This window comes from Poecilia latipinna, unplaced genomic scaffold, assembly GCF_001443285.1.
Source record: "Poecilia latipinna isolate Pla-1442-1.1 unplaced genomic scaffold, P_latipinna-1.0 Scaffold1182, whole genome shotgun sequence".
Classification (NCBI taxonomy): Eukaryota; Metazoa; Chordata; class Actinopteri; order Cyprinodontiformes; family Poeciliidae; genus Poecilia; species Poecilia latipinna.
Window position 1 is genome coordinate 122818 of NW_015113798.1, and position 26954 is coordinate 149771.

Genomic DNA, 26954 nt, shown 5'->3' on the forward strand with positions numbered 1-26954 from the left:
TCAAATACTTTTTTTTTTATTGCAAACAAATGCAGTTATACAAATAACTAAGAACCAGCTTAACAATTATTGTTCACTATATATTACATGTGCTTCCCCCCCCCCAAATATATATAAAAAAATGCATTTAAAAAAAGGAAAGAACCAGTGTATTTACAATAACAACACTTGCATACAGGTTCGTTCTCTAGAGAGAACGGACGAGCACCGGCCCATGATTTCCAGCATGGATCAAATAAACCAAATAAAAAACTAACACAAAACAGGAAGTGGCAGTAATCTCAAACTGGTGACCTGTAATACTCACATGGTGCTACAAATAAGGATTTGGCTCACTTATTTTGCGTTCGGTGATCAATTGAAAGACTGTAAAGGAAGTGGCTTGGCTGTATGAATCACTGTGGTTATAAACTGTGTTAAATATAGTTTTTTATAACTCATTTTAAAGAGTTCATCCTTCATGTTGATGTTTGGCTCCTCCTTCATGGTTCCAGTGTTCGATAACAAAAAAAATTAACAGGTCAGCTGTTGAAGTTGTTCGTCTTTGCTCAGGTTTCTTTTATTTTTTAGCAGAGACGGTGTGAGTCTGTGTGAAGGTGGCATCTCTGAAGGCAAACACTGTCAAAGTTTAGTCTGAATTCGCCCTCTGGCTGAAGCGCTCAGTCTGCAGGTTCGGTTTCAGTGCACAGGTGACAACCACCGCAGACACACGCGGGCCTGACGTCCAGACGCTCCGCTGAGGTTTCAGTTGGCTCCGGCGGAGAGAAGCCTTTTATCCGTTTGCAAACTGCATTCAGCCAAAAACTGAAACTCAGCACTTCATTTGGCTAGTTCCATTAAGTTCCTTCATTTTTCAAGTCCATTTTAGACAAAAAAAACAAAACAAAACAAAACTAGTAAGTGCAGTCTAAGGCACAATGACAGCTTGTCAACGTGAAGGAATCCTGCAGAACTAGACTATAGTTCCTGGTTTGGAGCCTTCATGCCAGAAAATCTGCTCTTCTGGCTCCATGCCGTGTGTTCGGTTGTTCATTTGGGAGTCCATGTGGCTCACATCCACCGTGGATCTGGAAGAAACACACACACACACAAAAAAACATTAGGAGACGTTTGGTGAGATCACAAATAAAAAAAAAATCAATCCAGGTTGCGTATTTTTGGATAGAGATGCACAGAAAAATCGGCCGATGACCGGAATCGGTTGATTTTTTTAAAATTATTTTTTACCCTCGACTGACCCTGATTGGCTGATTAGTGAAGACACCATGCCTAAACGCCAACAGGTGTTAGTGAAAAGAAAAAAAAAAAAAAAAAGACATTTCGGGGAGGAAGTTGTGGAAGAAGAACACTCAGCTATTTTCAGTATCAGGGAGGTGACTGAGAGTAAAGTTAAAGAAGCACAAAAGCTACGACATCGAGCAACACGGGAATGTTATATCCGTATGAAGAGAGTATTTCTATGATGCAACTTTCATGATTATTAATAAATAGAAGTGCACCAATTTCTTAATTGTCGATCGTCTGATACTTGCATAAGAAACCGATCTTTTCTACCTCTGCAAATGTCTGAAAATCAACCACTGTCCACTGTATGACCGACCCACTCACCAGGTCACTTTTCAGACAAAAAAGAAATTATGAATAAAATATCATAATCGGCAGGACAGGCTTTTAAAAGATCAACGATCGGCCAGAAAACTGCAATCGGTGCACCCTTAAAATAAATAATTTGTGATTAATTACAGAAATCTGCAGCATACTTAAGCTTTGGACTATTGCATAATATAACACCCTTTTCAGATGTACAAAAGATACGTGGTGAGCTACATTTTTTCTTGTGAAGGGAGAAATTAGATCTGCTGCAGTCCCTTTTAGTTTAGTTTTATAGATTACCCTGGAGGACATTACTGTGGAATTGCTTTTATATAAAACAGTAAATACAAATTTTATTAACACTTTAATGTATTCAGAGAAAAGAAAAACATATTTTACTTTATATCCACCTTAAGCATAAACTGGGATTGGTATCAGCCAGTCAGAGTCGTTCAAATTAAAATCAGTAACAAGTATCTCTGCTCGGTGCATCCCTCATTCTGGGTTTGTTAATCCTAAAGTCTAAAGTCTAAATAAGTCAAATATCATAACACATTACACTAAAAGATGCAGACTGACATTACAAACATGCACAGATTTAAATGCCACAAGGTTCAGAGGTCACCCTCTGCCACACAGGTGCTCTCCCGCCACCACCAAACACCCGGCTGAACCAATCAGAAGAAGTGTTGGGAAGTGATTTGGAGCGCTCTTTTAGTCCCTGCTCCACGACTGAAACCACACATCACCGCCACCGTAACTCTTTTTCTTTCTCACCCTTCCTCGTCTGGCAAGACTGAAAATTATTGGTGTAAATTTTCCCGGTCAGTGGCATGGGCAAACCTCCCTAAAGGCCCTGCAGAGCCAGCCATCCTAGTTTCTGGGAGGCATCTGTGCGTGAGAGGGAGGGGGCTGAGGAGGGAAGGAGGGCAAAGGTCATGGTTGAATGACAGAACGTTGGCAGGGAGCGTCTGTGTGTGCAGGACAGCAAGATGCAGACGAGAGCAAACAGAGGGAAAAAAAACGGCTGAAGATTGGCGACTGCAAAATATGCCATCTGGTTTGATGGGCATATTTTTAATAAGCCATGCAGGAACCTTATTATACATGACAAACATGGAGTAAACATCTGAAAACTGCAACGTTTGCTCAGGAACATCAACAGGCAAAAATAAAAACCGTGGGGACACAGCAACGGAGGAGACTCAGGCCAGATTACTTACTATGAGCTACCTTCTGCAAAAGGCACCTTACTGAGCCTGTGGCCCCTGGAGAGCTGCTGCTGCTGCTGCGCGGGGCCAGGGACCACCTGCCTGACCCGACAGCCGGGGGAGTATGGAGAAGAGGGGAGGGAGGAACCGGAAGGGGGGCTGGAGGAGGAGGAAGGACTAGAGGGGAAAAAACGCCTCTGGCCGTCGGGACTGAACCAAGAGCCTTTAAAAAGCTGGGAGGTGGCAGATCTATGAGAGAGCATGGTAATCCTGTAATCCCACTGAAACGCTCCGTCTCAGAGCAAACAGCCGCACGCTTCAGGGACGACAGTCATCAGTTACAGGAGAATCAGAAGAGAATATTTACATATTGTTGCTTTGTGGGTAAAATACAACAGCAGTTTTCAAATTCGTTAGCAAATTAACCAGGAACACTTAGCCTCAGGGATCAGGAGGATCAGGGAGTGGCTTATTGGATAAGCAGGAAAGCTGAAGTTTTTTTTTCTTTTTTTTTTTTTCTTCTCCTTACCTGCTGTGGGTCGGGTGGCCGTAGGGAGCTGCGCTGTATGAGCAGGAGAACGACTCATGCATGGGCATGTTGTAATCTGACATTCCGCGATTACTCATGTGCCAGTTTCCGCCGGAGGAGGAGGCTGACGACACTGGAGAAAAATGGAACAGATTAACGGGTGAACAGGCAAAACATGAAGCTGAGACAACGCAGAGCTGTGGTACAGGATAAGGGCAACTGGAAAAAAAAAAAATTCTGACTTTTTCTCAGAATTCTGACTTTTATCTTCTGAAGAAAAAAGTCAGAATTTTGAGATTAAAATCTGAATAATTTTTTTTGTTCAGTGGCCGTAACCCTCTTGCGTGCAGCGCGGCACACCAACCTGAGGAGTAGTACATGTTCCTGTGGTTGTGAGGATAAGGCGCCGGCATGGTCTGGTAGCTCAGGCTGTGCTGTGAGCCTCTGTCGTAGTCGCTGTGATGCGTCCCTTGTTTCTGTGGCGCGCTGCGTTGGTACCAGCCCTTCAGGTGCTCCACCACCAGCGCCCTCTGCATGCTCCTGCTGACCTGCTCGGTGCCGCGGGGCGCCGGCCGGTTCCTGGGGGGCCGTATTGTGGCGTAGACGTTGTGCGGAACGCTGTCCATAACATCTGAGCCGTACTGTGGGTGGACGTCGTGGCCGTAGTAACCCTGCTGCGCGTGGTGGTAGTGGTGGTAGGAGGGGTTGACGTTGTAGTGACCCTCCATCTCGTCCTCGTACATGTAAACTCTGTTGGTGTACGGCTCCGGCTCCAGGTGGTTGGGGTAGCCGGTCACGTAATACGCCGTGGTGTTGGGTCGCCCTTGAGGCTGGTAGGCATAGCAACGGGTGTCCGGCTGCGCGAGGTTGGGCATGCTGCCGGTGTTGGCGTACAGGTCCTTTCTGTGGCGACCGCGGGTCCGCCGCCGCTGGGTGTGGTTGCCTGGCGTGTTGTACTCCACGCTGGATTGGCTGGTGTGTGACGAGCCGTCGTCGATGACCTCGGTGCTGTTGCAGCGGCGAGCGGCGGAGACGGTGATGCACGGTAAGGGCGGTTTGGGGTCCATAATGAGCTGAGACAGAGACTCCAAACTCCCACTTCTCTGGTGGAAATGCTGAGCAGCGTCCTCCGATCTGCAAAGTCAATCAAAACTGATTTAATGTTCTAGAGAAACATGAAACAAAATAAAAGAAAACATCTAATCATGTACAGATGATGAAGATTTGTTTTAAGGAACTATGAAGTCTGACAGAAAAAAAAAATATATATAAGGTATCTTCGACAGTGGGAGTAGTTTTGAATCCAACATAAAATCATTGCTTCAAAACATTAGCTTGAAATTTATTTGAACTGAAAACTTTCTTGCGGTTGCCAGGTGTGTTTAGAGACCAAACATTACAGCAGGTTTTAAGTTTTAGATTAATTCAACGAGTAGGGAAGAAAAATCAGATTTTTTCTTTACCAAACATTTTTTCCCCCCCAATTCTAAATTTTTTAAATATTATTCTTTTTAGATTTCTTGATTTATTTTTTAACCACTTTTCTAAATTTAAACACATATATCCGTCATAAATTTACTGAAAAAAAAAGAAAAAAGTAAGATGATGTTGAGGTGAAATACGGGGGTGAACTGATTGCAGTTTTTGGGCCGATTGCTGATCTTTAACCTGCCAATTCCGACTTTTTATCAGAAAAGTTGCTAAGTTGGCGATAGTGGGGTGACTATTGTTAATCGTGCAAACATCAGTCGATCGCCTGTCTCCCAACATTAAGGAAATCAGATCCTAGTAAAACCCACAAAAATACTTTGACCAATAATTTGTTGGTTGCACATGGACAACAGAAACAAATGTATGAGAACATCCTTACTGTGAATTTGGCCTATCTTTAGCATTTTGTTAAATTCTAATCTTAAAAAAAAAAAAAAACAATAAAACAGTAAAAAGGATGGAAACAGTGAAAACATTTTATCAGTGTACTTTGTGAATCATCAACAAAGTCACGTCCTTTTCCGGTCAGTGAAGTCCGGGCCGTACCTGAGCTGTGTGCTGCTGTAGGCGTTGCGGGTGAGGAGAGGCGTAGGAGGCATGCTGCGGGCATCACACGGCTGTCTGGAGGGCCGCCTGAGTGGACTGTTGCAGCTTGATAAGGCATCAATGTGGCTGTAATGGAGCGATTCCTGGACTGGGTCATAATTTAACCTGGAACTGAGATAAGAACTTTGTTTTTAGGTCATTCAACTCAATGGGACAAAGTCCTTCTTTTACTGAATACAGGTAGCTTCTCTGTTTGACACGGTACTAAAGTCATTCTTCACACATGAGTGAGTCCCATTTAAGAGTGAAGCGATAATTCCTTTATTTTTTTCTAACTGGCATGTTTTGCCAACAGTTAGGCGATGTAAGTATCACAAGCTCCACTTTTTCCTGTTTTCTTCTCACTTTCTGGACCTGTTGTCTTCATGCACAATGTGTTTTTTTCCATCTATTTTTAAAGCCGGTGCCTTTTGGCTGATAAGAGGCAGGCAGTCGGAGAAGCAGGAGGAGGAGGAGACTGGCAGGAATTTAGCTCTTGATATGCTCTGCAGGTCTCGACTAGCTTTCTGCTTTGGTTGATCAAAGCTGCAACGGTAACCATGTACACACACACATACACACACACTGCTTATCAGGTGTGTTTTCCCAATCATCCATCTGACAAACTCTCTATTTTGACCGATTCTGTTGTCAACATGATGTTTGCAACCTACTGAGTCATAAACATAGTTCATCAAAGCAACTTAAGTTTAAGACTTTTTTTTAAATGATACAGAGCCTTGCAAAGGACATTTTAGGCGTTGTGAGATTCTGAATGAGCATGTTGATGTTTACCTTCCTGCTGAGAGCTGGTCGTTAGCGGAGGCTCGTCTGTCTTTGTTGTGAAAGATGTCCAGAGTCACGGCGTGGTGCGGCCTTGGGGAATACTGGACTGATCGAGACCGCTCCCTCTGGGAACCCAGTTCATCGTCTAGGAGACGAAAAGTAAAGACTGATGAGCATCAGGTGAAGGGATTTAGGAAACGGATGCGCACACGTACGGCTGGGCATTTTGGACGTAAAGTTTTATCACGATATATTGCAACAATGATAAAATAACTAGCTGCTACTTCATTTTTACCTAACTATACACTTACACACAAACACAAAAAACATTCCCAGTTATAATACCATTCTTCAGGACACCAGTCACATAAAGAAGTGTGACATGTATCGCTAAACTGTGCGCACTAACTGCATTTATTCATAATTTCAGATTTATTGATACTCTCACTGAACAAAAAGAGAAAAAAAAACAGACAATAAGGACAGTTGGGATTTTTTCAAGCAAAATTATTTAGAATTTATTGTGTCAACGACAAACAAAGTTAATGTGATAAATAATAAAACGATGCGATAAAAGCCTGTAGCTGCTTCATACTCACCATCATCCAGAGTGAGGCTGCCAGAAAGAGAGCTGAGCTCTGAACATTGAGCGTCATCTGAGAAAAAACAAACAGAAGAATTTTCACTAAATGATCAAAAACAGGCCATGTTGAACCTGTTTCAGCGAACAGCCAGCTCCTCTACCTGCTGAGACTAGCGAGCCTCTCAGAGCAGGCTTGGTTCCGGTCTTGTAGTTACTAATCTCTCTCATGATGTCCTCCAGGATCCTCTTGGATTTCAGGTAGTCGTTTCTTCTTGTCCTCTTCACTGTTTTGTCCAGGCCGTCCTCTTTGAGCAGCTTCTCTTGCGCTTCTACAATTTTCTGCTGCAGGGCGCGCTTGCTCTCCAGGTTGCTGAGATGAGAGTCCTGCAGGAAAAACACACGATGTCCATTCAGTTAGAGGGGAGATTCCAAAGGAAACATGGAGATCTTCTCAAAGAGTTATTGTGTCAGCCTAAAATATTCACATTTCGATTTGGTTTCATGTTATTTGCTGATCTGGAAGAGGAGACCGGTTCAAACCTGAACTTGAAGTGCTTTACTCAAAGGATGATGTTCTTTTAAGACACAAAACAGCCTCTTAATCCCAGTTTCAACACCACGTCACCATAACAAACACACACTGCATCGGCCATGTGAGTGCACGCTTTGACATTTCAAAAATAAATTTGTTCAAAGGAAACATGGCAAATAAAAAATAAAAAAAAAAAAAAACAACAAAAAACTAAATTTTCAATAAAAAGTTTTGGTGGTTTCTGTTTATTTTGCAAAATTGCAATGGAAACATTTCCGCATCAATCGAGTCACATGATCAGCAACCAGATGCTGCCACTGACACAAACCACAGAGAAGAAGACAGAAAGTAGTTGGAGGGTCATGGCGCTGTATGTTTTTTGATGACTTCTCATGTGAACAAACATTTTCACTTGTGATTTTATTTGCGTTTCTGAACTAATGGAAACACAGTGATGGTGAAATTGTGTTTTTTCGACATTGGCAGAATATTGACAAAGTGTGGCGCATGTTAGTAGCGTAAACGAGCTAATGTGGCACAATAACAGAGAGTTAACCAAAACCAACTAGCTTCATAACAAACAGCAGAGCAACAGAGTTACAAACCTGGTCGCAAAGGTTCAGGTCGTCCAGCTTGAACGTCGTCCCGACCCGCCGACGCACCGCAGGGGTTTTCTCTCCTGTTGCTAGGGGATACTCTTTAGGCAGCTTCCCTGTGATCGCCTGAAAGTCAAAACTGGAAGTCAGTCTGGATCCCCCTGATTTGAATCTAAACCAAAACCTACAGATACTCACAGCTTCCTTCAGGCAGATCTCTTTTAGTTCTTTAAGCTTCTGTGTCAGTGTGTCTTGAAGGTCCTTTTCTTTCTTTTTTAACTCAGCAATCTTCTCCTTCTTCTGCTCCTCGCTGACTTCAGAGTCTGCAGAACCTGGAGGAAGCGCATGCTCAGTTAACTACAAGGCGTTGCCATCGAATCATAAGGCTGCCATGAAGCCGATGAGCCATGTGTACCGGTGGAGATGAGGCTGCCATTGCTGGCCATGATGAGCGGGTCGTTGCTCTCGACGATGGAGAGCTTGCTGAACCGGGGGACGTTGAGCTCGGTGAGGTCCACGGCGATGTCGCTCGAGCTTCTGGTTGTGGTCATGTTGGACTGGGAGGAGAAGAGACAGAGGGATGGAATGAGCCGGAGCAGAAAAACATGCTGACCTGGGACTGGAAGCGTTTTAAGGAAGCCGTTTCAAAGGAAACTGGGACATTTAGGTGGCCTGGCGGTTGCTCTTCAACTGATCTTTGACACAACGTGTTCAATTTGTTTTGAAATGATAGCATAATCCGGTTTGACTACGACTGTTCGACAATGTTCTTCTCCACCTGTGACATAAATAACTAATCTCTGTCAAAAGCAGGATGGAACAGACGGGTTGTTCCTTTGTCATTTTATTGTTATTAAGCAAAATTAGACTAAATCTCAGAGGCGGAATCAGTTAAAGCTTATTATAAACCGGGTATAAATGCAGCTTTACTCTAACTTCTAATAAGAAACAACTATATAAATGCTATACAAGAAGAAAATAATGTTTTTCCTTTTTCTGAGCAATACTGTTGAACACAAACATGCCTTTCCACATTAAGTAGAAAAAAAAAACATTTATTTAATTTGTCTTCTAGCTGCTTAGAAGACAAATCACTTCTGGTAGGAATAGTTCTACACTAGGTCTGCCATGATAAACATTGTGCTGGATGATAAATTATCCCAGAAATTATTGCGATAAACGATAGTACTGTTGTTTTGAGACCCTTTCATTTATCCAACTCATTTTGATTTATCATGCAACTATAGATTCATTTGCAGACTAACATTTTTACCTGTTCCTACATATTTAATTTGATTTATATTTATGTCACATTTACATTACTTACAATTTCACATTACGCATATATTTTTTTACTTATCACTTATGTTTATATTTTGTATTTGCTAATATTCAACACTTTAGATGGAGTAGCTTGTTAAAGAAACAATTTCCCTTTGGGGATCTGTAAAGTATACTCTGATTCTGAACAATTGTGACAGATTTAGTTGAATGGCTTTTCCTAATAATTTGGAAACACAGAAGACGGGACTGGAAACCAGGTCAAAATGTTGACTCAGAATAATTTCTCATCGCATCATGACCGCAATAATCCTTCTACCTCACATAAAACTAAACCTTCCACAAGTCCCGATGTTATTTATGATACAATCAGGTGAAAATAAACCTCAGCTATCAACCAAATCAGTTCGAATTAACTTCCTTGTAGAGGCACACTGCTCGACAAACCAAAACCTAAACAGTTGCATTGTGCACAAACACATAACTTGGCTTCCAGGAAAATCCTTATTAGGTCATTCAGCGTCTTCCTCGTGGAGAACTACACTCAAAGCTTATCCGTCATTTTAACCACAACCAGATAGCAACAAACCTCACTTCATGACTTTAACCCAAAACAACACAAGTAGACACAGCTCAAGCTGGAAACCATAGAAACTCACTTTGGTTTGCTTCATGTCCAGGTAGAACTGGTGCTGACTGATGGCCATCGCCCAGATGGTTTTGATCAGAGAGTGGCTGGCATACCAGGAGTGGATAACCAGGCCGGCTTGTCCAAAAGTCCGTTTGGTCACTGTTCTTCTACGAAGGAAGACAGAAATGTTTATCCTGCTGCTCAAAAATGTTGTCTGACTAAAATTAGAGCCAACAGGGCAAATAATACATTTTAATAATACATTTTATTCTTTATATTTTTATTCAAAATACATTTTGTTCTCTAATTTTAGAACCGTTTGAGTAGCTGAGAACCTCTGACTAAAACCTGATAGAAGCAACCTGAGAATTTTAAAATCGCTTTTGAAAAGAATGAAAAAAAAAAACTTAGTAAAACATAAAAGCCATCAAGGCTGGGTTATAAACGAGCCGCTGGCTGCAGATGTCCTTCACAATGACAAGAGATCTGAAATGAGGGCGGCGACTAAAACAGGCGCACGGAACACGAAGGACGCGCCACTTCGGATCAGAAGAGACGAGCGAAGCGGCCGTCTGCTGACCTGTGCGGGTCGTTCACTTCCACTGCGAATTTCTTCTCCCGGAAGTACAAATTCTCCAACTGCTTCCACTGAAACAACTGCAAAGAAACAGACGGAGAGAGAAAGAAAGAGAGAGAGAGAGAGAGAGAAAGAACGGCATTACATATTGCTGAGCACACAAACCGGGAGCACTGACTGAAAAGTGGGCTTGCAGAATGCAAACATTCAGAGTCATCTGATGCACATGAGGATGTTAAACAAATATACTCTGCAGAGCTACAAGTCCTGTCACATGAGAGGGAAGAAGTTCCCAGACCAGAGGGAAAAGCAAATATTAAAGCAACTTGGACTGTTTTGCAACAGTGGAGCAGGTAGTCAGGTGTCAGTGCAAACTTCCATCCATGCAATTTCTATGAGAAAAGCTGTCAAACCAATTTTTGTGACCGTTTCTTTAACTTTATGAGTTTTGTCCACAGACTCAACTGAAACTTGTTGGAGAATGTCATGACGGCAAATTCCTTCCTGGACCATAAATTGTCCCAGAAGTTATAGTGATTAACGATAATATTGTTGTTTTGAGGCCATTTAATGTGTTGTAATAACACAAGTTCGCCTTCTCAAAGGCGAACTTGCTTTTGAGAAGGCTTTACAAAACTTTCATTTTGTAAAGCACTGGAACTGGAGATATCTTAAATATGAAAACAAAACGACAAAAAAAATAAATAAATAAAAACCACTTGTGAATGAAACCATAAATAAGATGGGTTTGTATCTGAAAAGAAAACTGACCATGAAAAAATATTAATCATTAGATAGAAAATTACCAACCTCCTTTTAATCTATCATAATACCTTAATTGCTTATGGTGACAAACTTAGTCTGAACTTTGAGTGGTTTAAGTAATGTTCATTTCTTTATCAGTTCTGTCTTTTTTCATTTTTTTCAGGATTGTGTGTTTTTTAAATGTTCAACTCATGTATGGAAAGGTGAAAAATGACTGAAATAACAGAAACAATCTGTAACTAAGGCAGGTCAGAGTCCCGGTCGGGCTGGCCAGGTGAACATCTCCAGCTCCAGGGAGCCGATCCTAGCCAGGCAGGGAGCCAGCTTCTCGTTTTATTTCGCTCTCCTCTCTTTGTCCCACAGAACCAGCTGTGCTTACTGAATCAGCTCAGGAAACACTTGGCAGGAAAATATCTTGTAGGCCCAAAACCCTAAAACTGACTTCATACCAAATGAGGAGGACTAAACTTCCAAGACTTCTTTGGAGAGAAATCACTCAAAGGCTATATTTAAATCACCAGAGACTCCAAACTTATCTTAGCACTACAGAGATAAACGCCATACAGAGCTCTCTAAATCCAGCCAGATAGGATTTAAAAAGGAAAATCTGTCAACTTTTAAAGTCTTACCGCGGCCGGTGTTTTGTGTCGGATCCTGCTGGAATTCTCTTTGGTTTTATATTGAATCCTTTGACTGTGACTTTCCCACAGGGCTAGAGCTTCCTCGAACAATACTCCCTCTTGTCTGTTCTCAGGGATCCAGATAGGTGTTGCAAGTTTCAGCTGAGGTAACCACACCCCCCTCCTGAACTTTAGCTCCCTCCCACTGTGACATCACCAGCACCTTATGCTGCCTCTGGCTTCCCAGTGCTGGAGCGCAGATTTCCTCCTCCCCTTGCTGGTTCTCAGTCAGACCTGATGAACAGGTTGTGTGCAGGTATTCAACTAGAACAGGACACTTCCTTGTTTGGAGGCATTTAAACTCATCTCTGCTTCTGGTTACCCAGGTTTCAAATACTTTAAAGTAAGGGTGAGCAATATGGACTTAGAATGTTATCGTGATATTTTGTGACACTAATGTGAAAATGATAAATATGATGATAATAACCATTTATTACAACGGTTTTAGGTAACTGTGTGGCTGTGACTGTATTTAAGTTTTTAAGGGATTTTTAGACTATTCTGACCGAAAGTCTAGAATAGTTAAACTTTGGCAAACAAAGCAGAAAACAGCTGATGACCTCAAAAATGTGGAAATGTTTTTTTTATTTTTAATAAGAAAACAGTCTGAAGCCCTTTGTATATTTTGGATCTATAATAATATGCCAGTTTCATTAAGAAATAGTTGTTGTTTTTTCTTGAGCAGGTAGAACTAAAGAAAAGAAAACAAAAAAGAATTTCTGCAATTTTAATTGAATGAATTTTGTGGCCCGCCCATCGTTTAAATTTGCCAGTTTTGGTTCCCAGTGCAAAAAGATTGGAAACCATTGAACTAATCATTAGTAACATAGGCTTCCTGTAGCACCACACAGCACAACCATTCACCAACCAGCAGAATGTTAGGATGGTGCTGACTCCACACCAGCCTAATATTAGACTAGATCCCCCTGCTTTGGATATAGGAGCTGGATTAATATGTAATATCACAGCATTATGGATCATCACACATTATGTTAAAACCAAAGCTGCATTTCTCTGTCAACTACTGTTGGGGGAGGGGAGAGGGTAAAAAATATAATAATAATAATAATAATAATAATAATAATAACAAAGAGTCTAACTTAATGAATCACAGGAACCAGGCAGCAGGATGTGCCTCATTGTGAGGGATTCTCACACATGCTGGTTACTACCACTCTGAATCATTTACATAATACCAACAGATAATAGAACAATAAACACTCGAGTGGATCAGCATATCATTAGAGAAACTCCACTCCGGTGAAACTACTGAACTCCACCGGCTGTGAAGAGAATAGCTGGTGTTGCAACGTGCCAGCGAAGAGACACACCTCAAACTCTTGAGTCACAAGACTTAATGTTGGACCGTTGGAAACAGTCCAACAGATCACACGGTCACTCAACATCACTTCTAAATAAATAACTTTCGTACACCCAAAAGCACAAGACAAGAGCAAACAAAATGCATCTTCCTGCTCTATTTACGTTTCTCTTGTAATTCCCAAGCGTCTAATTAAAGAAGCATGGTCGTTTGCCAGAAACGCCTGTGGTTTTAGATGGGATCAGCCTGTTCATATCCAGCTCACACCCAACAAACCAAAGACCCCCCACGGGCAACTAGTCTACCAAAGAAAAATCAGATATAGATGTTTGATTTAAGATACTGATCAAAAATGCTAAATGTGTCAAAGGTCGTTTTGGAACTTGCTTGTGCAGAGTAGGACTGACTCCACCCGTCACACAGCGCGTCACATACCAGCTGCTGCTCAATGGCAACACTGTACATTTTCAGAGAATGACACACAACCAAGAGTTGTGAAATCCTGACAGCGAGAAGGAAACTGCCAGATAAATTAACCAAACATCAGAGAACATGTTCCCTTCATTACTCACACTTTTGTTAAGAGTCAGACTCTCTACAACTCTTTATTTTCTCACAAAATCACAAGCTCCCTTCTAACTCAGTCTAGTTTTCTGTTTTAGATGCGCAGGCTTTGTAGACGGGATGTTCACATCAGTAAAGGTGTAGCTTTAAGAAAACCCAGATTTCATCTGATAATCAGGCTTCATCAGACTTGTGATCATTCCCATAGAACAGGAAGCGACTCCCTGCTAGTGAACATGATTTATTGGAGGTACATAACAACATTAAACTATGAGTAGATTATAGAAAATGTATTTCAGTCATCGGCTCCCGGAGCGGGTACAAAAAGTCCTCAAGGCGGAGATGAAAAAGACTAACATTGGAAAAGCAAAAATAATTAGCCATCATTCTAAATGATGAATTAGAATCAAGATTCAATGCACACAATCTGATCCCACCAGATGTGGATTTTTTTAAAGCATTCTCACTTGATTTTGATGTAAATTGTAGCACAATGCTACTTTCTATGCATCTAAAAACAGAACAATGTGAACTGTTAACCAACCTTACACCAGTAACAACGGGACAATCCCAGCATCCCCAGCCACCGCAAGCAACAGCTCTGTACTGTTTGATCAATTGTGTTCTCGCTGAGACGCAAACAGACAGATTACAACAATGAATGCAGCCTGCTGAGAGGGGCTGCCCAGAGGGCAAGAGGGAACAGTTCGGGTCAAACAGAAGGCTCTGTCTGTGCTGCCCAGGAAACTCTAATTTAACTGATACCGCACTGAGCTGAGGAGACAGAAACAGAACAGTCTGTTTCTCTGAACCGTTCCAGCATCCTGAGACTTTCACTGCTGTCCCACAGCTCTTACCCCCCCAGCCCCCCTCAACACCCTTTACTCTCCTTCCTCTACAGCTGGCAAAGGGCCAAACCTGTCCCAGTGCTCTACAGCTTCCCATGGAGCGCCATAATTACACGTCCAGGAGGAGAACGGAGGAGCACCATGCTGTGCCTCTGCCCGTTAATGACTCAGATTTCAGCATAAAAGCACACCCTGCAACGTCAACAGGTTCCTGTCATGCAGCAGCAAGGCTCAGTCTAATGAAACCAGCTCAGGAGACATTAACACAAAATTGTGGCAGAAGGAAAGGAATAACTTTCGCACATATTTTTGGTGTATTTCAGCAAATACTTCTGGTCAATATAAGATTATAATCCCAGTTTAAATTGTGAAATGATAGTAAACCCTGTTATTCATTTGGACTTTCCTCCTGCATTGCTGTTCTACACTTGGTCAGCTGAGTTCTTTCCTAATCATTTTGCTGGTGTTGACGCTCTCAGTGTTTGCTCTGACACTTCACAGCCTTGAGTGCACCGAGGACACGGTGACTCACTAAACTATTTTTCTCCATCTGTTTTCCTCATCCTCCATCCCTGGGAACCAGAAACCCAGATTATGCCTGTTTAGCGTATTGATAAATCATTCACCTACTTACACAAAAAAAGTGTGATGATGCCAGTGGCTCCAGCAGCAAATGTAGAATTTTAGAGATGCTAAATATTTTTTCCTTAATCTGCTGTAACCTGTTGTGTCCAGAGCTGAATGTGGTTTGTAAGAAAACAACAATAAGTTTGTTTTTGAAGTAATAAAAGAATAACTGTAACACTGAATCTCAAATTGGCTTGGGAAAAAAAAGAAAAAGAAAGTGCTTAAGCAATGAGGTATGAAAGTTGGGGAAACATGAGAAAAATACAACAGCTGTGAACGATTCTACCTTTCTTGGTTTCAGCTTATCCTGCAAATCGTACTGGCCGATGCCTTTATAGCTGACTCCCAGCCACCATGGTATTCCTTGTTTATCCTGTATGAAAAAAACACAAAAAAAACCAACACACACACACACACAAGAATCGTTAGAGCAAGCTTTATTGGTGGAGTCTGAAAAAGGAGGCCCATTACAGAAGCTATTATCTCATTAAGATCAGAGAAATGGTAAAACAAGAAGGGATCAAATACGTGAGAGGTCCGAAACAAAAAACAAAAACCTGCTAAGCTGACAGAGACATTTTAACATCGCCGTTTGATCTTTTTAAAACACCTTAAGTTTAATAAGGCCTGGTCGGGGAAAGGCGGATCACTTCGTTCCCTAAAACTCACTAAACCACGCTCGTACAGATGTTTCAGGATTGCAAATTCAGCTACAGAGACCAGATGAGTCGTTCATTCTGCAAATCTGGTCTTTACAAAAGACTGGCAGAAGAAACAAGTCATAGTATTTTTTCGCTTATACGTTTGCTGCCAAATATGAAAAAAAAAATAATACATGTAGAAGAAGATGAAAAAAGTCTTAAACTTTTTGGGGTTCATGCAAAATGCAGTCTGATAAAACTGCAATTAATCTGGAACCCCACATTAAAACATGGTGGTGGTAGCATCAGGCTGTGGGGATGCTTTATATTAGCAGGGACAGAAAGATGATGGGCACCACTTTATTAAATTTCAAACTTAAATGGAGAGAGAGAGAAAAAAAAAAGACATTGTCACTGATACTTGATCTAGAATTTTCTTCACTACCTGGACCAATGCAGATATTAATATCGGATCTGTGCATCACTAATATGAATACTTTTGCAAGATAATGTATGACTGTTCAAAGTTTGGACTGCTGTGTGTGTTAGGGCGGTGCTGTTACCTTCACAGAGTAATAATGAACTCCGTATGTGGGCAGAGATTCCACCAGGGCCAGATATCTACAGCGAGAGAGGAATAGGTTAACAGAAATTCAGCTACTTACACTTCATCACTGTCACCTGATATCTGTACCACAACTGACAGACGGGGATTTAAGATCCAGCCGTCGAGAGGCCGCAGTCATTTACAATGACAAGCTGATCGATTTGCTTTGGGGGCTGTGACAGAGGGGGGGAGAGTCCATTGATCAGTTCAAGGACAGAAATCATTTGGTCCCAGGGAAAGCACGATGGAGGACTTCCATGCTTCCCAAGGCTTGGCAGGCTGCCTACTATGGAAGCAGCCCTTCTAATTAATGACACAGTCTGGCACGCTGACAGCCACCTCTTCTAACTGCAGCCACCACAGTGCAGACATGAGGTTAAAGAGGTGCAAGCACATGCAGACTCTAGGAGAGACAGACAGAGGCAACACTGTCCGACTTCACCACACATACAGTATTTTCTGTTTGTTTCCCAAACTTACTTTACGATGGCTTGTCCTCTGGTCACTCCCTTGAGTTTCTTGTAATGTTCAATCACTCTCTCCTCACTGCGGATGAGAGGATAAAACATTTAATGAATAATCCGTCAAGTGTAACAGATTGTGGCCACAGAGGGACTGTTATGCGAGGGCTCTTTCTTTGAAGCACATTCGGTCCGCTCATGCAGAAAATGCAGCCTAGCCCGTTGGCCCGCTGATAACTTTCATCTAATAACCATGCTAATGCCTCCCATTTACTTCTCACTGTAATCAGTTTTTATTAGCACAGAGCAGTCTCTCAGACATAAAGATAAAAGTAGACGTATGGTGATGTCTCCGCTCATTCCCAATGAGGATGTTGCGAGGACGCATCTGCTTGATATCAGTGAGGAAGAGCAGAGAGACGGGCTTGCAAATCAACGGCGGAGGAGTGGATTGGAGAGTCGGAGGAATGCCTCAGACAACCAGCAGCTCTCAGCACCTCCCAGTCTAATGGATAAATGTAATTAAAGTTCAGAGTGTAGTCAGCCGCTTTACAACAAAAACATCCTCCTAATAATGGGTTTGTAAACACAGAGACCTGCTTCTCTGTCGACTTTATAACTGGAACCTGACCTACAAGCTTCTATTTAAAAGGATGAGATGGCTTATTTTTCATGTCTAAATCAATTGAGTTTAGTCATTAATTTCAGGGATGTCAAACTCCAGTCCTCAAGGGACACCGTCCTGGAGTTTTTAGATGTGCCACAGGTATAAAACACTGGAATGAAATGGCTTAATTACCTTCTTCTTGTGTAGATCAGTTCTCCAGAGCCTTGCTAATGACCTAATTACTCTATTCAGGTGTGGTGCAGCAGAGGCACATCTAAAAGTTGCAGGACAGCGGCCCTCCAGGACTGGAGTTTGACCTGTGAAATATGTGGTCAAAACAGCACTTTGGGCATTTTTTTTAAATGTCTCTGACCGATTGCAGTGTTATGGTCGATCATCCATCTTTAAAAAGCCTGAACAGCCAATTCTGATTTTGGCCGATATTGTCAATGTTTTTTGACAATATTGTTAAAAAATAATAATATATTTTTTGAATACTTTAAAAACAATATTACAGACAAAATTCAACATTTTCAGCTTTTTTTTTTTATTGGGTTTGGCCAAACAAATATGTAACTTTAACTAACTTCAGTGAGTGTTTTCACCATTCAACGTGACAGTTTTAAAAAATAAGATGTATTGGTTGTTATGGCTCCCTGCCATGTGATCAGCTCTGTGCGCATACATTTTACAGCATTCAAAGCAGACATGCTTGAAGTATCAATCCTAAACTCGGCATGAGTAGATGGCTGTTCTTAAATGTATCAGGCACAAAGCATAACTGTAAGTTTTACAAAATAACAAAAACTATTTTGGCTTTGTTTATCAAGGCGTGTGGACCACGTATAAACCCGAAGCGCTGTGCCTTACATGATGTGAGCATTGAAATTATCTGGTAGATACCAACAGTAAAGTAGAAATGCTTTATTGAGAGCATGTTGGAGAAAACATGCTCACATCTTTAGCACATGTGTGCGTCTGCATGTGTTCATAGCTGAGCGGGTGAACAGAACTTTACCAGCTGATAGCAGCTTGATGAAGTAAAGGCTTCAGATAGACCCAGTGAGCAGCAATCCCCGATCCTGTTTCCAGCAATTCATGAACGTTCAAACGGTCCTGATTGGAAGCTGATGTGACCTTACAAGTGTTACGTAACGACATGCCGCGGCACCACATGAACTCAGAGTTGACAGGGCTGCTCAGAAACAAATCAGCCGTTACTCACTCTGTCACATTTTGTTGTCAATACAACTTTCTATCATGACTAATTCATAAGGTTCTCTGTAGATGACAGTGCAACTCAATTTTAATAGAAAAAAAATAGACTACTTAATTTTCACATCTGAAGCAAATAAAAAAAATATTAAATAAACTTGCACTACAATTTATCTCTATTAAAGCAAATGATCGGCCTATGAGGTACTAACAGTGGAGTGTTTGGACAAAGATGATTATCAGCAAGGGAGCATGCCTAGGTGGGCCCCATGTGGGGAAAAGGAGGGCAGACTATATGGGTCCCATATGGGTTTGTCCGCGGGTTCCACGATGGCCCCACATGGGTTTGCCCATGTAGGGCCAGAGCCCACATGGGCCCTGCATGGGCCCTACATGGTGGTGGCCCACATGGGTTTGTCCATTTAGGGCCCATGTAGCGCCCATGTGGGCTGTGGCCCTACATGGGCAAACCCATGTGGGGCCATCGTGGAACCCGCGGACAAACCCATATGGGACCCATATAGTCTGCCCTCCTTTCCCCCACATGGGGCCCACCTAGGCATGCTGGCTGGGGGGTTGCTTTTTGTCTTTCGTATCAAACATAACGTCAGGAAATATGGCAGCAATATATTATGACACTTTTACAGTAAGAATATAATTTTATAATTTTCTTACAAGACAAAGCCCTAAAAATACACAGCAAAAAGCATTTCTAAACAGATTCTACTCAGTTTGTCCAAATCAGCTAACGTGTGTCAACACTCAAAACTCCAAATAATCTACTTCAAGATATTTTATTACAGTTCCTCCTCCTGAGTAGAGAGATAAAGTATCAGCTGTGAGTGAAGTATAATGTCCGACACGTATTTATAGTAAACACTAGTGATCAGGGAAGTGCTGTACTTCTGTTGAGTTACGTAATTACAGCCTCATATTGTTTTTAGTTGTGCACTGCGAATCATTTCAAATACAAGCAAGGTGACTGGTTCAAATGGTGGCAGCTGCTGATAGTGGTGCAGTTCAGGTCATCGTGTTGAAGAGACAGCTGCTGTTATCTGCAGTTTTAGTCGCAGGCTTGGAAGCTCTCTGATCAGCCCTGCCAGGCAGTCACTAACTCAGATATGTGACCTTTTTCCAATCAACATGCCTGAGCACTTCAAAGCTGAATGAGCCCTGACAACAACAGACTTCGGCTTGAATGCTGCAAGCTAGTTGACCAAACTCTAAGCTAGCTAGTTTGAGTTTCTGTGTGGCTGTTAAGGTGCAAGAAGCCAAGAGGGAAATGGTGTTATTAACCACGAAAAGAGCTCGGCTGTTCGTTTAGGCTGACTCAGCAGCCTTTTGGAGCTTTAACAGAGACGGTGAGGATCTGTATTGCTTCAGAAAAACACATGGAGGCCGTTACCATCACCCTGATCCTCAACAGGACATGCTCTCTCACACGCAAACTAAGACCATAGCATAAATAATTAGAAACCACTGTAGGACTGAAACAATTAATCGGATTAATTGTGATGAATCAATTATGAAAATAATCAGCAACTAATTTAGTAATCAAATGACCAGACTCTAAAACATGCCAACCTGCTAAAAGAACAACCTCGGAGTAGAAATTAAGGCAAAACTGGACAAAAAATATATACGTTTTGCATTTAAGATGAAAAACATGTACTTTTAATATTGTACCAAACAGGCAGTCAAATGAAAAATTTGCAGAATGTGCCATGTTTTTTTTTGTCCAATTACTCAATAAATCGTCAGAATAATCGATTACTAAAATAATTGTTAGCTGCTGCTCTGAACTACTCACTCAGGAAGACTAGAAATGGATTCTGAATGCTGCTTATTGTAGCTGATAAAGAGACATCGTGATCAGGTTTCTTACCAGTAGTTAAGCGATGGATGCTCCCTCAGTACTCTGGTGGGGAGAACTGGTAGCTGCTTCAGGTCCGATGCTGTAGTCTCAGCACTGGGGAGAAATATACAGAAACTTCACCATTCCTGTATGTTATTCCAATTTTTTTCCCACATTTTTTTAACATTATATTATTTTACATCCTCACTTGTAGAAAGAATCCCATTAACACAACCTTAAAAAACCCCGCTTGACTGATCTTGGCCTGCCAACAAGCGGTAAGTCTTTACAGGAGGTTTTCCTTTACTGTCAAAGGCACTTCACATCCTTTTATGATCCTAAAATAAGAGCCTGACATGCACATGTGGACAGCAAAAAGTAAACCTTTACACAAAAGAGCTCAAACCGAGTCCAAAAACAAGACCTTTTCTCCACATGTTCCACTATCCGAGGGCTTTGATTTGCCATCTTAAGGCACGGCAGCAATAACTCTTACTTCTGAACCTTTGTGGGCAGGTGGATTGACATGATTTTGTTTTTTATCTTTTTTATTATGATGTATAAAGTGAAGCACTGACTGCCAAGGCAAAACTTGACTCTTACTCATGTCTTGCCAGACTTCATTTACAAAGGCTCATGCAAAGGCTTTAACTCATCAGGAGCCTCTCAAAGGACATGAAGAGAAGTGGTTTTTAAGCCTGCAGGCTCTCCACAGTAATATTCTTCTTGTTGATCTTATGTGCCGTGAAAAGTATTTAAGAGACAATAAAAATTTAATGACTAAAATATATCAATTTGCTTTTTGCTCTGCCAGAGAGCCATTACTAATAATGGCTACAATAAGTGCAGGAACTGACGCCTGGAAATCAAAGTTCTGGTTTTTGCTAATAAACTGAGCTAATCATCAAGAGCTTGGTACAACCTAAAGGGTAAATGGCCTGAATTTATCTTTTTTTAGTCAAATCGACCACTCAAAGTGCTTTAAACTAGAGCTGCATTTATCCAGCTGCACCCATAAACAAGTATTTATTAGTGAGAGACCTAGAAGGCTTAAAACATCACAAAAAATAAAAATAAAAAATAAAAATCACACAAGAAATCATACTAGAGTGTTTTTTTTTTTTACTCCTCTACAATAAGCTAAGCATACAAAAAAATGTATTAGTCGGGTTTAATAAATTAACAAAAATTTGGTTGATTCAACTACCAGTGCTGGTGGGCCACACAAAATTAGTTCTGGGGCCCTAATTGGCCCCTGACCACAGTTTGGACATCCCTGGTCTAAAACAAGAACAAAACACCAGCACTTCTACAGGAAGAAAGTAGCCTGATTTGTATTCCTCGTGTCATAATAAATATTATGAACTATGTTTTGTTTCTTATTAAAATTAAAATTACACAAAAAAAGAAAAAAAAATCAGTTGTTTATAGTATTTCAGTGGAATACACTAAGATGTATGGCATGTTCAGCATTACAAGGGGACAAAACCATTTTTATGACAAGAATTAGTTCCTGTTACAATAAAAGGGAAACTAGTTGTATGCCTGGGATTCATATTTAGTTGTCATTTAACTATTTTCACACTGTTTATGCAGCGTCAATGAATGCAATGTTTACATTCCGAAATGTGATGGAGTGCAGTTATTGTGCGTTGCTCATGAGCACCACAGCGGTGACGTAACCGATGCAGTCAGCTGTGTTTTTAGTAACAGGTTTTATTTTTAGAGACAGTCTGTCTAAGCCTCCGACTGTAAACAATGAGGGATTTAAATCCCCGTAGACTCGGGCTGGGTATTGTTATGAACCTCACAATTCAAGTCAATTTCAATTCTTTGGGTCACAAATAGATTTGATTCTGTGTTCCTTTAAATACTTCACAAGTTTGTATCCAGGTGTTTCATATGTGACACAGAGATGACATAGCGAGATTCACAGGTTCACCCAAATTGATATTGAATTGAAAAAAATAAATAAATAAAAATTATTGCAACGCATTGATGAATCGATATTTTTGCTAGGGATGAACCGATCCACTTTTTTTTCACTTCCGATATCGATACAGATATACGAGGTTCAGTATCAGCCAATATCGATACAATACAGAAAAACTGCGCTGAATTGACTTAAAATGTTTTTGTTTTTAATGAACAGACATAAATGTACTGAATTTAAAATCTTTTTGAAAACTCTGCACCAGTCCAGCATGCTTAAATATACCAATAGCCTCACAAGCTTGGACAAAAATGTACAAATAACACAACTTTAATTGGTTCAGTCAGTGCAATTAGGAGTATAACAGCCAATGTCAAATAAACCATTGTACATATTGGTCAAACATGTAAAAATCAACTTCAATAAACCTTTTTTCAAATGGTTCAGAAAGTGAAGTTAAAAATTCTACATATGTAAAATATATTTAGAGCTCTTTGTCGCTCAGAGCACAAACAATAGAATTAGCCTGAACAGATCTGCCAGATCTAGAAGTATTTTCAATTTACAGAGATCATTAAGGGATCGGTGCATCTCTAATTTTTACTCGCCCCTATAGGTTACTGTCTTTAATTTTGTTTACATTTTATTGTTGTTTTTATCATAAATGGCACTAAATGTGCATCATAATGTGATAAAATTTTACATTCATAACCTCACTAAGAGGAAACTGTGAAGTGGCATAACGTCCAACCAAGTCAAGCTCATTCCCACCCACATCAACTGCATGCTGCCTCCTCAGACCACCATGAAAAACAAGCCAGAGTGTCTTTATAAAAGGTGAATGACCTGAAGCTTACTTTATGAGCCTCAATTGATCTCTCATTGATGTAATTTAGCATCGCCTCCAACATGGTCGACCAGAAATATAATGATCCAGTTATGTGAACCAGCTTACTAAACAAAAAGCAGTCTTGAGGCCACTCTCCCCTGCGGCTCCCTCTCCTTGGTTGGCTGAGTTTTGCTGCCACGGCACTTGGCTAACTGTTTGATGGTGTGCGTTTTTTACGGGGCGCTCTGGCCCCGGCGTTGTTGGGGTGATCTACTCCGCAGCAGAGTTTGCCGTGTCAGCAGTCTGGAATTCATTACTACGTCTGTTATCTTCCAGCAGCATGGGGGCGATTGCTACGCCCGGTGCGGCGGGGCCCGGCCCGGCCCAGCGCAGTCTGCCCAGTGTGGGAGAGATAATGCTCATGTGTCAGCTCTTCCACAGGCCTTGGTTGGGGGAGCCAGGGGGGACTCCAGAGGGAGCACAATGAGAGAGCTGGTTGATGTGAATGAGCCACTAATTACAGGCCACACCTGCAAATAGAACTGTGGACAAGAACTGGGTGGAATGCCAGTGCATGTGTGGGAAATGTTGAATTACTGAAGATAATTTCAAATCACAAGCAGTATTTTATATATATATGCGTGTGTGTGTGTGTATGCATGTGTGTGTGTGTGTGTGTGTGTAGGGACAAACGAACTTCTGAAGCCTATATTTGAGAGTGAGTACAATTATACATGAATAAGAAAAAAAATTCCCTGGTTGCTCTTACGGCGTAATTAAAGGCATCAATCAGTCCTCTGTTTTCCTACAATTCCCCCGGTCCCTCAAAGCAACCCCCACGGAAGGGACTGCAGCATGTTGCACTCAGCTCTGGATTACAGTGGCAGGTGGTGAAACCAATAGCAGTAAAGTGTAAATAAGTAAAGCACCGGAAGACAATGCAGATAAAGAACAATGAGCAACCTGGCGGTGCATTAATTCAGCCCCACAGCGGGGAGGAGGGTTGGGTTTGGGGAATGGAGAGTGGGGGGTGTTGGGCCGCACCACAACAATAACACGACTACAGTCGGGCCCCTTGACGCCAACTTGTCTGCAATTGGACAGGGGGTCTGGCTCATCCCTCTTAAGGCAAAGGAGACCTCCACGACTCCTCCACAGCTAATCTCCTGCTGTAGGGGCCGCCATGGATACGGGGTAGGGGAGTCGTATTTAGACTGGATGATTCACAGGGAATTCACTGGGTCTGTTTTCACAAGAAGTCGGGATAAAAGAGGATCGCTGACGAGAGTGAAAAACACTTCCACAGGACAGTGTTGTTTCCTGAAGTAAGAGAATCCATGAAACAACATTATTTTGACCTAGTCAACGTTTTTTTAAAAGGCAAATAAGAGATTATATGGTAGAAACTATTACCTCATGGCTGAAAAACATATCAGAATGTAAGCGTTTCATATCGATAATTATTGATTATTATTATTATTATTATTTTGTTTTAAATATCTGATGTTTTTTGTATTTAAGCAGTTATGATGCATGGTGGCAAAACCTGAAACTGCAGCTTTGCAAATTACTCAACAGGTTGTTGCTAGGTAACCAAAGAGTGAGTGAGTGAGTTAGTTGATGCCACCCACATCAACTAACTCACTGTGAGAAGTTGAGAGCCTAAAGCCTTTCTTCTGCTAACATCCCCCAGAATGCTATGTGGTTCTAGATCGGAGTTCAGTGAAATTGTTGAATATTCAAACTAATTTTCTATTGATATTATATTGATTGGTATACTGTTGCAGATTTATTGTCCAGCAATGTGTGCAGGTATATTATAATACAGTTCATCCTCTATCTGCTAACTCGTTGCATAAAAACCTGAGGCCAGGATTCTAACGTAGGACTTTCTTGCTGCTAGGCAACAAAGTATTGCAACAAGCCTGATGCAGCTCAGTCAGGATTTTATTGGGCTTTTATCTAACAGGCCACACCAAAGTAGCATGTAATTATGAATTGCAAGAAAATGAAAATGATGGCTTTCAAAGCTTTTACAAATAAAAGTCTGAAAATTGTGGAATTTGATTGTATTTAGCACTACTAAGTCAACACCTTAAAGACCCGCCTTTCACTTTAAATGCCGCTGTAAGTCTAACATGAATAGGTTTTGATCTGCAGTCTGTGACTCTTTGGACCTTCCACAATGGCTCAAATACTTTACCTAAAACTGATAAATAATACTTTTTTTAAATATATCTTTATGTATGTTTACTTTTCCCAGTTTTTTCATGGGACGTTTGCACTGAACTTCCACAACAGATTGACCCTGCGGGTGTTTTCAAATCAGATAGTCCAGTACACTTGGTTTGATTGGGAACCAAAACTGCAACATTTGCTACATTTTCAGGTGCTGCTGTATCAAACAATCCATACTAATTGAAAAAGTTGTCCCCCCCTTCCTCCCCTCGGCCTGTGGCGGCGCTGCACCAAGCACTACTGAAGGAAACAACACAAAAACCTCAGAAGAAGACATGAGAATCCTTCTTTCTTTACGAGAAACTAGATCTACGCTTTTGTTACAACTGTATCAACTTTCCCATTGAAACAAATGTATCCATACTCTTTTTGGAAAGGTTTCAATTTCTAGAACCAAAAACTACAAATACAAATTACAACAAATTTTCTATTGATTTGAGACTCAAACTTTTCTATGAAGTTTGAGTCTTTTTCAAAACTTTAACATTTGCAGCTGTAAACGAGTTTTATTTGGCTGGACTGAGGGCAGGCAGAAATGGCTCTTTGTGTAGTTAAAGTTGCAGACCAGTGATCTAAAGCATAATGTTGCAGATCTGGCTGTTTGTTCACGGTTCTTATCTCAGGCTCCCATTCATTCCTCTTCCCATCAACTCTGAGCAGCGTTTTTAGTTAGTTTTCCTACACATAGAAAGTCTTCCATGTCGACCAAAGAGTTACATTTTGGTCTCAAATCTGCTCAGATGACCGTCTCCTACATGTTTGCTGTGTAAACTGGACTTCTTCTTTCCAATCTTCTGTAAAAGCCACATTTTGGCAATCTGCTAGCAATTAGCTGCATTGGATTAAAGGGGACGGAACACTATTGAAAACCATATTTACTTTTCCATCCCTCTCAGAGGAATGTAGTGATTTGTGTTAGTCTAAAACCTAAATAATTTCATGCAAAGAACAACACTAAAAAGCCGACAACGACAGCTTTGGTTTGGATGGAACCACGCCTTAATGAATTTTACCAGAACACTTGGCGTCTCATCTTTTATTGTGTTTTCAGAGTCTGGACAAAGTGCGGCCCATCCCGACTCCCACATGAAGTGAAAGTTCAGCCGTTAAAGGGTGAACCTTTGGAGCTGAGGATGTTACTTTAAAAAAAAAAATAAAATATGCTGAGTGAACACACTACAGGGATGCGTACTAACTACTCACCAGCTCAGTTGTGCTTGTTTAATGAGCACAAGCAGATGCTGCCAAGTTTTTTCCTCTTTGCAGGAGAACAAAAGGCGATAGTGTAACAAGAGGACAAACTGCATTTTCACTTTTGCACGTTTCGCCACTCGTGGCTACATGCACAACATTCCTTGCCACGGACAA

At 41.3% G+C, this 26954-nt stretch overlaps 1 protein-coding gene across 5 annotated transcripts in view; it reads right to left on the minus strand.

Moving 5' to 3' along the window:
- The window catches only part of frmd4ba (FERM domain containing 4Ba), a 60330-nt gene continuing 33376 nt past the window's right edge, over positions 1 to 26954 (minus strand). For 2 of the 5 annotated variants that reach the window (XM_015053467.1, XM_015053463.1), the window contains exons 8-24: positions 20617 to 20700; positions 16929 to 16994; positions 16405 to 16462; positions 15487 to 15573; positions 10399 to 10475; positions 9847 to 9985; positions 8322 to 8463; positions 8105 to 8238; positions 7916 to 8032; positions 6940 to 7162; positions 6795 to 6851; positions 6205 to 6340; positions 5371 to 5541; positions 3698 to 4467; positions 3334 to 3466; positions 2817 to 3053; positions 978 to 1067 (exon numbers count right to left, since the gene is read on the minus strand). In XM_015053467.1, the coding sequence (XP_014908953.1) occupies position 1067; positions 2817 to 3053; positions 3334 to 3466; positions 3698 to 4467; positions 5371 to 5541; positions 6205 to 6340; positions 6795 to 6851; positions 6940 to 7162; positions 7916 to 8032; positions 8105 to 8238; positions 8322 to 8463; positions 9847 to 9985; positions 10399 to 10475; positions 15487 to 15573; positions 16405 to 16462; positions 16929 to 16994; positions 20617 to 20700 (2632 nt within the window). In that variant the 3' untranslated portion in view covers positions 978 to 1066. Of the gene's footprint in view, positions 1068 to 2370; positions 2506 to 2815; positions 3054 to 3333; positions 3467 to 3697; positions 4468 to 5370; positions 5542 to 6204; positions 6341 to 6794; positions 6852 to 6939; positions 7163 to 7915; positions 8033 to 8104; positions 8239 to 8321; positions 8464 to 9846; positions 9986 to 10398; positions 10476 to 15486; positions 15574 to 16404; positions 16463 to 16928; positions 16995 to 20616; positions 20701 to 26954 lie in introns of those variants that run through there. The other 3 variants (XM_015053466.1, XM_015053465.1, XM_015053464.1) reach the window with 3 other exon arrangements.